This window comes from Erigeron canadensis, chromosome 6 (assembly GCF_010389155.1).
Source record: "Erigeron canadensis isolate Cc75 chromosome 6, C_canadensis_v1, whole genome shotgun sequence".
NCBI classification, from domain to species: Eukaryota; Viridiplantae; Streptophyta; class Magnoliopsida; order Asterales; family Asteraceae; genus Erigeron; species Erigeron canadensis.
The window spans coordinates 32,152,067-32,165,034 of NC_057766.1; the positions used below are offsets into that span (position 1 = coordinate 32,152,067).

The 12,968-nt window shown below is 32.5% G+C and overlaps 2 protein-coding genes across 2 annotated transcripts; one reads left to right on the forward strand and one right to left on the reverse strand.

Annotated features, from left to right (window-relative positions):
* Positions 1-6,011: 6,011 nt before the first annotated feature.
* On the forward strand, positions 6,012-8,983 carry LOC122603668 (ubiquitin-conjugating enzyme E2 22-like). The gene is made up of 7 exons (XM_043776436.1): positions 6,012-6,177; positions 6,867-6,944; positions 7,185-7,329; positions 7,443-7,520; positions 7,680-7,792; positions 7,888-7,991; positions 8,544-8,983. Exons 2-7 carry the CDS (start codon positions 6,942-6,944, stop codon positions 8,890-8,892), a joined length of 792 nt encoding a protein of 263 aa, XP_043632371.1. The 5' UTR covers positions 6,012-6,177; positions 6,867-6,941; the 3' UTR covers positions 8,893-8,983.
* Positions 8,984-9,388: 405 nt separating this feature from the next.
* On the reverse strand, positions 9,389-11,783 carry LOC122605935 (proline dehydrogenase 2, mitochondrial-like). The gene is made up of 4 exons (XM_043778899.1): positions 11,178-11,783; positions 10,235-10,880; positions 9,694-9,934; positions 9,389-9,614 (listed from the first exon to the last, which is right to left on the reverse strand). Exons 1-4 carry the CDS (start codon positions 11,739-11,741, stop codon positions 9,497-9,499), a joined length of 1,569 nt encoding a protein of 522 aa, XP_043634834.1. The 5' UTR covers positions 11,742-11,783; the 3' UTR covers positions 9,389-9,496.
* Positions 11,784-12,968: the final 1,185 nt, after the last annotated feature.

Consider the following 12,968-nt stretch of genomic DNA (forward strand, 5'->3'; position numbering starts at 1 on the left):
TCGAAAACATACACCCCACTGTTATGTGTATATATACTATGTAATAGTTCACTTGTACTAAGATGAGATAATTTTAAAAATGTTAAAAACTTAAAAAATAATAATATGCAATTAAAATAAGTGATTTTTTGTAAACAAATTAGAAGCAATTTAAAATATCAAAACATAATTTGTCAAGCCTAAAATTAAGAAAATAAAATGGGTCCAAAAGAAAATAAAGCGACCCACCAAGAAAAAATGGGCCCAAAGAAATAAAACGGCCCATTACTATTCTTTACACGGATTGTAATAGTTCACTTGTACTAAGATGAGATAATTTAAAAAATGTTAAAAACTTAAAAAATAATAATATGCAATTAAAATAAGTTGTTTTTTGTAAACAAATTGGAAGCAATTTAAAATATCAAAACATAATTTGTCAAGCCCAAAATTAAGAATATAAGATGGGTTCAAAAGAAAATAAAGCGGCCCACTAAGAAAATATAATTGAGCCCAAAGAAATAAAACGGTTTGTTGCTATTCTTTACACGCATTTCCATAACTTTGTTTTTAATATATATATTAATTATCACAAAAGAACTTATCCCTTGAGAATCTAGTTCAGATTATTTTTTGTGATATTTTTTTTCGTTTGATGTCCTTTTCTTTGGAGTTGTAACGATAGGGTTATTATTATGAAACTCTGAAAAATTGATAGCCTTTTGTGGTTTGTACCTATTAAAGTTGATTTAAAAAATGATACTACGAGACTCGAGATTTGAACGTCTTGAACTTAATTCCAGTTATGAACAAAATGCTCCAAACTTAGAGATGGGAGTTTTTCATATTAGGTTTTCTTTGAATTTGCAGTTTAATATATATGAAAGTAGTTGGACCCATATTTACCTGTAAAATAAACTAATAACTTGTGCTTCAACTTTCAAGAGGATTACAAATTTACAATCATTTGGGAATAACCGAATAATCAACATCTTTTAAATTGCGTTTTAGCATATAATAAGTTCTCTTCTTGTTAAATACTTTAGCTTGTTTCAAAGAGAAACCAATGAAAAACATGATAAAAAAACACTTGTTGAAACCGAAATCATGTAACTTAGTGATCAGGATCGATAAGATGGTTTACTGTTCTAAAAAAATTTACTGGATGCCAAGATTGAGAATTATATAATTCTGCCGCATTGTACCCGTAGTATGCTAGCTTATTAAAATGATATATGCTCCAAAATAAAAAATGAAATACAATACCGGGTTAGACCTTTATTTGATTATTGTTCTATCTAAATAGCTACAAAGTTATCAATAAACAACATAGAATAATATAAAAATGATTCACACGCCTAAAACTCGTCGTAAACATGCCTTAGAAAGACTGAAAGAGACATGGCAAGACGAAAGGTGAAGGTAAGAAGAGAAAATATGTGGAATCCGTTATTCAATAGTTGAGTACTTGTTGATTAGACATATTCAACTTTATAAATTTTAGTCATGTAAATCATTACCCAGGATAAAATATAACTATATGAGAGAGGTGAAAATAATGCTTAATTGATCAAAAAAGAGAGCATGAATATATACAAGTAAAGTGGGTATTAAACAAAGGGAAAATGTTGTATGATGTTAACATTATGCGTCATGTACTATATCTATACTATCTTATAATAATTATCATTTTTCCTCTTATAAAAGTGTTAGATAAAAAATTACCATTTTACACTTTATAAATTAATTTACATCATTAATCATTTATCTTCTAAATTATATCTACTATCACTTTACATCAATTACATTTATACAAATTACTTATAGAGTTACACCCACCATGAACAACACCACCACGGCCACCGTCACCACCGCCAATCATCGTTACCACCAAAGCGACCCCGCATTGCGTGGATACAATGCTAGTCAATTTTTACACGTTAAATAACTCTAGTGAATTTTGAGGCTTATGAAGTGAACATCATATAAAGTTACCCCAACAATAAAATAAAAATATGTGTAATATTAATTTGGAATTTGCACGGGACAAGGAGATGAACTGAAAGGAAGTATCAAGTATGGAATAACAATTAGAACTTAACATTGACACCTTTCGCTTGAAATTATATCAGTGGTCTCGTTGTTTCCTTTCCTTTATCTATATCTATACTATATCATAAAGTAGATTCTTCCTATCTAAAATTTTAAGTTTCAACATTTACTTCTCCAAAATGCTTCTTCTATCAATTCTATATTACCAAACACCTTTCTCTCCCTTCAAATTTCAACCAATAATTTTTTTTCTCTCTCCCCCGTAAATCATTTACTCCTCCAATTCATGCAAAAATTTTTATCTCACAAACAAAACATCGATAAATTATAAAAATTATATGGGTGTTCTTAAAATTTCGCGCTCTTTCATTAGAGATGTCATTCGATATACTTTCGACGAAATTTTAAATCTGATGGCGAAACCCGTACGGTTAAGGCCTTTGGCTATCACACTTTATGACCTATCATCCCACCATCTCACCGCCGTAACACACGAGTACTTATCCTCATTATACTAAAGCTAATTTATTAACCAATTATAATTCTCGATTTTTTAAGTTGACTTTTATTTTTCAATTTTGACTATAATTTACAATATTTTGTTTTACATCATAAATTTTTATTTTAATTTTTTAGCTTGAAACTTCACTCAATATTACTATAGTAGTATTTGTAATTATGTATTTTATCGGATTTAGCCAATAATTAACCTTTTTCTTTTAAAGTTAGTTTCGATTCAGACGTGTTGGAGACAATTTTAATCAAGAATTTGCTGGACCTCCAACCTCCTCCTCATGGAAAATACCTTGAGATGAGAAACCCAAGACTCGAACCCGAGACCTTGGAGAAAACTCACCTCCGGGGCCCACATAGTGGATTTAGAAGATACCCCTAACCAACCCAACTAAGTGTACTTGGTTAGCCAATAATTAACTAATTAAGTAAATGAGTGGATAGATTGAATTATATCTGGTGTGTTTTATCGATATAGATATCATTACATCAATACTATACTACCTACTATTATATTATGACACTATACAAAGTCGTTGGAGAATGGAGGAGAAAATGATTATGTAGTTTGAAAACGATTATAATTAAGAACTTTCAAGCATAAAGTGATAAAACTATATCATTGGTTTCCAACAATGAAATCACTGATATTATAATTTAAGTGTTTGGTTGTTTGCCGTGACATTTTCGTGAATTTCATGAGAATGAGTTTTACTGATAATAGTCGACTAGTCGTTGCCTCGGTGGCTTATTAGTTTCATTTTGTGTAAGGGATTTTTTTTAAAGATAATTTTTTTATTGCAGTATTTAATTAAATAAATTTCTTTTTAATGCAATACTAGTTAATCAACACGGGTATAACCCGGACTTGTTAATTAAAATTTAAAATAAAATATATTAAAAATATATAAAATATTTGTTATTAAAACATTATAATTTGATATAAATCTAGTAATTCAATTAACACAATAACTATATAGTTAATAAATCAACTAACACAATAAAAAAATTTTAAAATAGAAATGAATACCGCATTAAGTAAATAAAAAAAAATATTTTGTTTGTAATATTATATAAGAGAGATGTTTTTTCCTTTAAATAAATGATTAATGTTTTTATTAAACATGTAAAGGGCTATTTCTATTTTATTTATATATATGATATCATAATTAAATAAATAAAAATTTAAGGTAAAATATGGATTTGACACATCAAAAATTTTCTAAAAGTAATTATAGGAAACAATCTTGTTTTATTATATATAGAGATAGAGATTTGTTTCTCAGCATCAAAGGCAACCAAATTACAAAAAGCCACAAAATTAAACGAGAGAATTTCTTTGGATTGTTGGGGAAGATTTCCTCGTTAATGACTCCATTCATAATGCCAAACGAAACTTGTTATGCCAATTTCATATGGCCCATAAAGACACATAACAAACCCATGCTCGTAGTATCCTTATTACGAGAGGATATCGGCCTATAATTCCATCCTAACTTTATTGCTCAATCAGCGGGTTGTGAATAATTGAGCCGACAAAGTATAACAATCAATAACGAATGCAAATATATAGTCCAACATAGTGATAAAATCAAATATGGAATGCTGAGATATTCCAATCGTGTTTTTGATTTCAAAGATGATGATTCAAGTAAAAAACCTCCTTCAAAGGGCTCCAATGACAATTGGTGATCGTTTTAGGGTTTTAAGTGATCAAAAAGTTACCCAAAATCCGTCCAAATGAATGTATTTATATATTTCAGCGACTAACGACCGTTAGTGATGTGTAACGGCCGTTACACGGGTTAACTAACATTTTGTGCAACTTCAGTCCTTCCGTCTAACACCCGTCATCTTAGTTTTTGCAGGAACAATCCTTCAGATAGTAACACTTAAACAGACGCATCTTTGTCTGGATAATCAACTCACGCATCTTTGTCTTAGAAAACAACTTACGAGACCCGTTTGGAATTAAGAAAGCTATAATGAGACAACAAAAAGTGATGACAAAACTATAAGACGAGACAAGACAAAAATAATTTCTTGAAACGTTAATTTCTCTAAACGCAAATTCAAGATGGTTTGAGTGGAAATGGTAAAAAAAAGAAAATTGGAAAAAAACATAGGTAGACTTTCGGTCAAAGTATGACTAGGACTTTGGCGTAAGCAATGAAAACGAAGAAGAAAAATTACCTTTTTGTTTAATATTATTGTAATTCTTTCTGATGTGATTTTCATGAAGTTCATATTTATTTATCAAATAAAATAATATGGTTTTCTTAGACACAAAGGTAGGTCAAAGGGTGTAATCCTCACTCTAGTCGGAGGTCATATTCAATTATTTAGATAAAACTTGTAAGCAATGTTTTTGCTTATGTAGAGCTAAGAATGTCTACATCTTAACCTTCTCATACACCGTTTAAATATTGAGACCTAAAATTTGTGAAGAATGACATTGGATGTTTACTTTTCTATTTTATTTATTAAAATACCATTTTATTTAATAACTTTTTCTTAAAACGACAAGCTATTTTATGCATATACCAATAGGATATAATCCATAACTATTGAAATTATGTTATTGTGTTTAGTTTAAAAACAGAGCGATGAAAAAGTGATGATGTATTGTTGATATTGATGTTTTAATTTGATAATCATTTGACAAGCGACAAGATATAAATATGATAAAAACTGATAAGAAATAACATATGATATACTTTATCATTGATAATGATCTTACAAACTCAAAACACTTCTGAATCGAAAACACTCTTAACTTTTAGTTGATGCAATGATACTTATAACTCTGTATTATTTTCTTTTATAAAGTTTTGTCACATAATGCGAGTAGATGAATGTTTATCTTATGAGAAGTGATAAAGCTACAACAAGTTTTAGTATCTACAACAATGTCTGATTTATATAGTTGTACTTTGTGCATTATAACTTGTACATTTATTGTAGATTACTAATAATTGTTGTAGATTTATCACTTTGTCATTTTCAGAAACATACAATTAATAATTGTAAATCACTTATAACAAAAACAATGATAAGATGAATTAAAAAAATATTATCTAACAACTCTTCCCGACTAACACCCGAATATTTGAAAGGGAGGTGACTACAACATCCATTAATTAGATCATTAATAACTTTTATCTTTTATTTAATCAAAATCTCAATAATTGGAAATCCCAATTTAAAAAGCAAGCTGTGATTGACAATGACACTTTTTTATTCCCATCTTCGGCTTTGTACCGACGAAACAAATTACGTAAACTTCAATTTCACCCCAAAAGTATAACTATTTACAAAATCTACCTCATACTAAGGATCATTTTCACAATTGCTCATAACTCAAAGTACTAAAATGAAATTACAAAGACAATCCTCAACGGTAAACTCTGTACCTATAATTGCTCTGTATATATACCCGGTATTTATTAATCCCCAATTGCCAAGAACGCTCTTCATCTCTTCTCTCTCCATTTTAAACCTAATAATCAATCATTTTAAAATAGATAAATTTCTTGATCTTGATTTTATTTCAATTTAGTGAAAAAGTTGAAACCTTTAGGGCTTTTAAAGAAAGTTTAATTCTGGGTGTGATTCAAGATTATTGATTTTGAGGTAAAATAATTTATTTTTATTTCAATATATTGATATTGTGTGTTTTCTGAATTGGGGTTTTGTTATTGTGATTAATTGTTGTATAAAGTTTGTTTCTTTGGTGAATTATTTGTTATGCTATTATTGACTTAGGGTTTTTTCTGCACTTGATTGTAAATATAAGAAAGCCCTTTTATGTTTTAGTATAAAGTTTTGATTTTTAGTTGTTTTAAGATTAGATTTAGGCTAATTGTTAATGATGAAGGAATTTTTCGTATAGAGATTTTTGGGAGTTTTCGTTTCAGTGTATCAGTAGGCATTTTTATATTTGCATACCCTTACAATGTGTAACATTTTTGCGGATTAGGAAGTTGATATGACTTATTTGTTAGATCTTTTTAGGGTATGAACCCTGCATATAGCGATCGGCCGAAGTTTGTATTTGTTTTTGCGAAATAAAGTTGTTTCTTTCATGTCGATATAACATTAGGAAGGCACATTTGTAAGGCATAGCATTCGAGGATCTAACTGTTAAAATGTAGATGTATGACATGATATGCTAAAGGAAGACAAATTGATAGTATAGTTTTAGTTTTTTCAATAACTCATAGATTTAGACGATTGTGGTAACTAAAGTTGAAACTTTGCATTTTGTTTGTGTTTATCTTTCGGATGTGTAATAACTTTGAAATGATTTATCGTGTTTACAGGTTAATTGGCTTCATTGACTATATTCTCCTGTCATTGACGTTTGCTTTTCAGTCTCGAAATATTATCTCTGATTTATGGTATGTTCTCTCTTTCGACATCTATCTTTGTTTAATGATATCTAAAGTCCCCTGTGATTATGCTCAAGCTAGCACCTTTGTTCCTTCAAAAATGTTTCTAAAACTTTTAGTATTATGCTAAATCTCTCGGCAATTTGGGTATGGTATACTTAAAGTTGGTTGCTTCAAGACTTAAGATATGATTGTTTGATGAGTAAAATTGATAGGCGATTCATATTGTTTGCCTTGCAATAATTGCAGGCTACCAACGAGAACCTTCCTCCAAATGTAATCAAACTACTTGCTAGGGAATTGAAAAGTCTTGATGATTCACCACCAGAAGGAATTAAAGTAGGAGTGAATGATGATGATTTTTCAACAATATATGCTGATATAGATGGCCCGGGTACTCATCAACCCTTCCCTCGCTATATATGTGCAATGTATCAATGTTTGTCAATGAGTACATATATATGAGATATTGTTTCTTTGTTCTAACCATGTTTCCCATGTATGTAGCTGGCACTCCATACGAGAATGGTGTTTTCCGCATGAAGTTGATATTGTCTCGTGATTTCCCCCACTCACCTCCTAAAGGTTTGTGAAAACTATGATGGTTTCTCATTCCTTGCGTGTTCATGTGTTTGTGAATATTCTATGATGCTGATCATCTCAGGTTATAAACTTTTAACATGCCATTAAACCTGAATGTGTGTATTATGCTAATATCTATCTTCTTTGTGTTTCTTCTTTCAGGTTATTTTTTGACCAAGATCTTCCACCCAAACATTGCATCAAACGGTGAGATATGTGTGAACACATTGAAAAGGGATTGGAATCCTAGTCTTGGATTACGGCATGTTTTAGTTGTAAGTTTTTGTGGATCATTTTTTCAGCTCCTAAATTGAGGACTTGGTGTAAATTAAAGCACTAAACTTATGGTTGATGTGTCTCCTGGTTGCAGGTTGTCAGATGCTTGTTGATTGAGCCATTTCCGGAATCTGCATTAAACGAGCAAGCTGGCAAAATGCTTCTTGAGAACTATGAAGAGTATGCTAGGCATGCCAGGTCAGCTTTCACCAAATAATGGGTCAATCGGCTTATATTGAATGATGTTATATCAAATGAGTAATAAAACTTGATAGTGAAAAGTGGAGGCAAAAGGGGTTCTCATTCTTAAACCCGTCACGTAGTAAACTCAAGAATTTACGACATTCTAAATTCATTTTTAAAAGAGACTGGGATTATTGTTATTATTACTTTAATAATTAGTTGGTTACAGTGTTACATAATCCATATTCATATATAATGGACAGAATAAGTGTGGCAAGTTGGCCCAACCCATATTGACATCTTATCCAGCTTATCTATTTTGCCACCTATGTTACTGCATTTAAATTGCAGTTCTATCCTACTCTGCTAAGTAAAAAAAGTTAAATCTTCCTCGTTTATTTAGCATTGAAATGATTATGTTGGATTGATGGTGTTGATTTGGTTTTTAAGATTCCTCATCTATCAATATTTTTCTACAACAATGCGTCAGGTCACGTGTTGCAGTTTACTACTATGTTAGATATCTTGATCCAATACTAACATACTGTTTTCGTGACTTGATCACAGGCTGTATACTGGAATTCATGCTTTGAAGCCAAAACCAAAGTTCAAGACAGGAGCTATATCCGAATCAACGGCAGTCTTAAATGTTGACCAGACAAACTCATCCGTTTGTATCATAGACCCAAAACCCGCTGTCTCTGGAGCAGTGGTGCAAGCCACTACACCTTTGGCCCCTTCACTAAACACCATGAAAGGTGCAACCACTCTTCTGAACTCGGTGGTGGATATTGGAGTTAGTAGTGGTTCTACTGCTTTACCACCTGTGGTGGCAATCAATAAAGGCGGATTGGTGAAAGCTCAAGTGGACAAAAAGAAGATAGATGCTAGAAAGAAAAGCCTGAAAAGATTGTAATATGTTTGTAATTGTTTTCATGTAAGGTTGTATTTGTTGAATGTAGACTTGATTGATAAATGGAATCTGAGTTCTTGCAATGTTTTTTCAATGCGGTGTCAATACATAAACTCCAAATTCTTTTCCCTGCTGAAGAATGAAAACATCAATATGGCTTTGCTGCATATAGCTCAAATTGTTATTACTTTGGTTTTAAGCTATTATGACGGTTATCATTATTAGTTTTGATCGTAAAAGTTCGTAGTTGTGGCTCAGACATGGATTTTAAGACTAAGGTATGCCAACAGGGTCCCAGATATCATAAACTTCAAGCTATATATAAAAAACATACATGGAGATCATGGCTCTGATATGAACATTTCAACAAACCTAAAAAGATAGTAACAAGTATTGTACTGTGCAAGTGTTTCCAGAAAATCTTCAACTTCTGGCTTCTGCAAGTGTTCTTGCAGACCGAAAGAATTTAAGCTCAACAACTGGATTACTGAATATTAAATGCGTTTTTCTTTTATTATCATCAAGACTTCCTACGCTCCTATTAATTGATATACATCCTTGGAACAACATGGCAACAAGGTTTAGAAGCAGAAGGCCGAGAGTAAAATTACTCTCTCCTTCTGCCAAGCCTTGCCCAACATAAGCTTGCTTGTGTTTTAAATTTGCTCCCTCCTTCTGCCAAGCCTTGCCCAACATAAGCTTTTATTCTCCTTTTCAGCTCTTTCCTGCATAAATCCCATCATTTAAACATCAAAACGAAGCATCAAGAAACAGCTCGGTTATACGTATAGTATAGGTTCTTACATCATGAGATGTCTGTCAAGATATGAAGATGATATTAGCCCTTTGTTTTCCTCTGCTCGTCTCAGAAGGTAAGGCATGATCTCATCAACAGGCCCAAATGGCAAGTACTTACTCACTCTATGCCCTGCATTTCTCAATCCAAAACTCATTGCATCTGCCATTCCATAAAGTGAGGCAAACTCAAGCTTATCACTATCTTTACCAATTCCCAAATCGCGGGCCTTTCGGGCTGCCAATTTTCCTGTATGGATTCATTCAAAACACAAAGTCAATACAAAGCATTTCACATTAATGATCGTGAATTTTGTCTTAAGAAATACCTCATTAATGAAATATTACGTTTCAACCTCGGGTTTCATAACCAGTATAACCCTGGATAGTACATTCCTGATTCACAATGCATTCATCAAATTTGGTGCACTATATTTATCTAATGCTTTATTCCAAGCAGAGCATAGCATATTCCTCTAACCGTTTTAAGAAAATAACAAAAACAAAACGTAACCCAAATGATCAAATCCATGAAGTTTCGAGCTTGTACCTGATTCAAGATTATGAGTAGCAAGGATTAGCCCACCAGGGCCACTAGAGACCTCATCTAACATGAATGAGGCACACTCATTGAAACAATGGTGTGTGTCATTGATGCTATTGTGAATGGGAGACTCAACACCAAGAGAACTAGCCAAAATCCGTTCGCTAGACATATAAGCTCCTCTAACAATCTTAAACCCTATTGGCAATGCCATTCTATCAGCAGCTTTCTTGGTCTCATACAGCCTCTTACCCGTATCTTTCAAATACGCTTGAATGGTCCCAGAAATCAAGGGCTTTTGTCCTTTGTTATACATGATTGCACCCGAATATGTGAAATAATCAATACCCGGCTGAATAGAAGTATCCTCTGCATCAATGACCACATTCACATTGCTTTCTAATGCCTTGTCACATATTGTTGTTAGCCTTTTGTGGGCCAATTCTAGATCAAGCTCCTCTGTTGATGTCAAAGGGGATGGTTTCTCTAACGTGTGGTAGAAAGGGCTGCATTCGGCAAATATGGGAAGGGTATTTAGCTTCCAGGGGAGAAAAGAAGACGAATTTTTGTATTCCCATCTAAGAAGATCACTCACTCTCTTTAATAATGAGATTGGGCAAAGAGCTGTTATCTTCACAACTACATAACTAACCTGTTCATTGAACCAAATTTACAATTTTAGACAAAATTACACAAGAATGATTGATCTGTAACTGATCATTTCGCTCCCAAATCTAATTCGAAAAGCACTAACCTGAAAATTCATACATTTGTCCATATTGGGACATGAACTCAAAATCTCTTGGTTGGTGAGTCCCCTGAATAACCGCTAGGCCATGGCCTAGCGGATATATATGCAGTAATCTTAAATAGTACACTATTTAAGATTACCTCCAAATTCAAAACTACTTGTATGTTGTATCTAAAATGCAATAAGTAGATAACTTACAGAAGATGGAGGAAGAGATTGTGTGGATTCAACAGTTTTAACAAACTGTTGAGTATTTACATCACAAGATTCATTATTGACTGCATGTTCAAGACCATAATCCAACATACCCCTTAAACCACACTCCCACAACTTCTTAACTGTCTGACCAGCTTGATAAGTATCTTCACCAGCAACAAAGTGGTGATAAACACTATGTTTGATCACACCCAACACCATGTCTCTAACCAACCCAACTTCCATCAACTTAGAATTCATGACCCACATCCCTAAATCCACCACAGGCTCAACTGAAGCCATACTAAGGTTCGCAGTTGAGTGTATCAGTTTCCATGTTTTGACAGATGAGTATAGGCCTTTGGTGTCTGCAAAGTTGTATTCCCAGTTGTCAGTGATTTTTTGAAATTCCTGTTGTTGTGGTGGGAAGATGGTTGTTGTTGTGTTGATGGTTGTTCTTTGAGCGAAACGAAAGTGAGTAGCGGCAATGGATGGAGATGGTGAGTTGAAATGGCAAGCAAGTGATCGGATTAACTTGGTGGAACAGCTAGTTTTGGTGATAGCCATCAACTAACTGTATAAGTTGGTGAAAATGATATTGTGATCAATGAGCATGTGAAACTAGTATAACATGTATTTATAGTGAAAATTTTAACTTGACTATACAAAATTGGTTATTTACAATCCTTTCAGAATACAAAATTTACAATGTTTCTACTTAGTAGTCCTTTACTCCTTTATAATCAGGTTGTTCTGCTAAAGAGTCTATTTTTTGGTCACATTGTTTTCAAGTCAAGGTTACTTGGTACAAGTTTGTTAGAGCACCTGTAATCGTCTCCCACTCTCCTCCAATATGTTATCTTTTTTCAATATGTTATCTTTTCATTCACATCCAATATCCAATACATTCCAAAACATTCACATCCAATACATTCCAATACACTCCCTAGTCCCTAATACAATTGTGGTGACCACCACATTTCACTCCAATACACTCTGAATACGGAACACACCCAACGGTGTGCACCGTATTCAAAGTCCAATATACATCCCCCCATTGGGGGTGTTCTTACTCGTGTTGGAGACCAAGGACCCTAATTTGTAGTTCCCGCAACCTTGGAAGTTCTTGGTTGATCAATCCCTTTCAGTGGTGGAGTGAAAATTTTTCTTTTAATTTCAGTGTGAACCAAAATGTCAAATAATTTGTTAAAAACCAATAAGTATCAAAATATAGTTAAGCCAACAAAGTTTTATGGTTAAGTCAAATTTTACAAATAAGAAAAAAGATACTTAACATTATCGCCCCTGTAATCGCTTTCATTCAAAAGCTTGTCATGTTTAGGGTCATTTTCATAGAGGTCCCTTGATATCGGCTCTAAGTTCGCACGATTTATAATTCACGAGATTTATGTAAAGCATTTTTTTTCAGAAATCAAATCAACACCAATAAATTACACAAGTCTAACTTGACCATGCCATTTTTTCTTTCTTCTTCTTTTTTTTTTTAACCGTGAACATGCCTATTTGATACAGTATGATAATATATATACACATTCGTTTTTATCCATTTGTTCACCATCAACAAATTTGTTACGTAACTTAGCTTGTCACGTTCACGTGCACTACACGCGCCCTTTATCTTCTATACTTAAAAGTTACTAACATTAATCAGTTAAAATGAATGCGTCCATGTATCTATCAGTTTTCACATGCAAAACTTTTGACATTTAGGGAAGAGATACTGACATATCAATTTTTCCTGCAAAAATATATGAACCGTTGGTTTAGAATTAG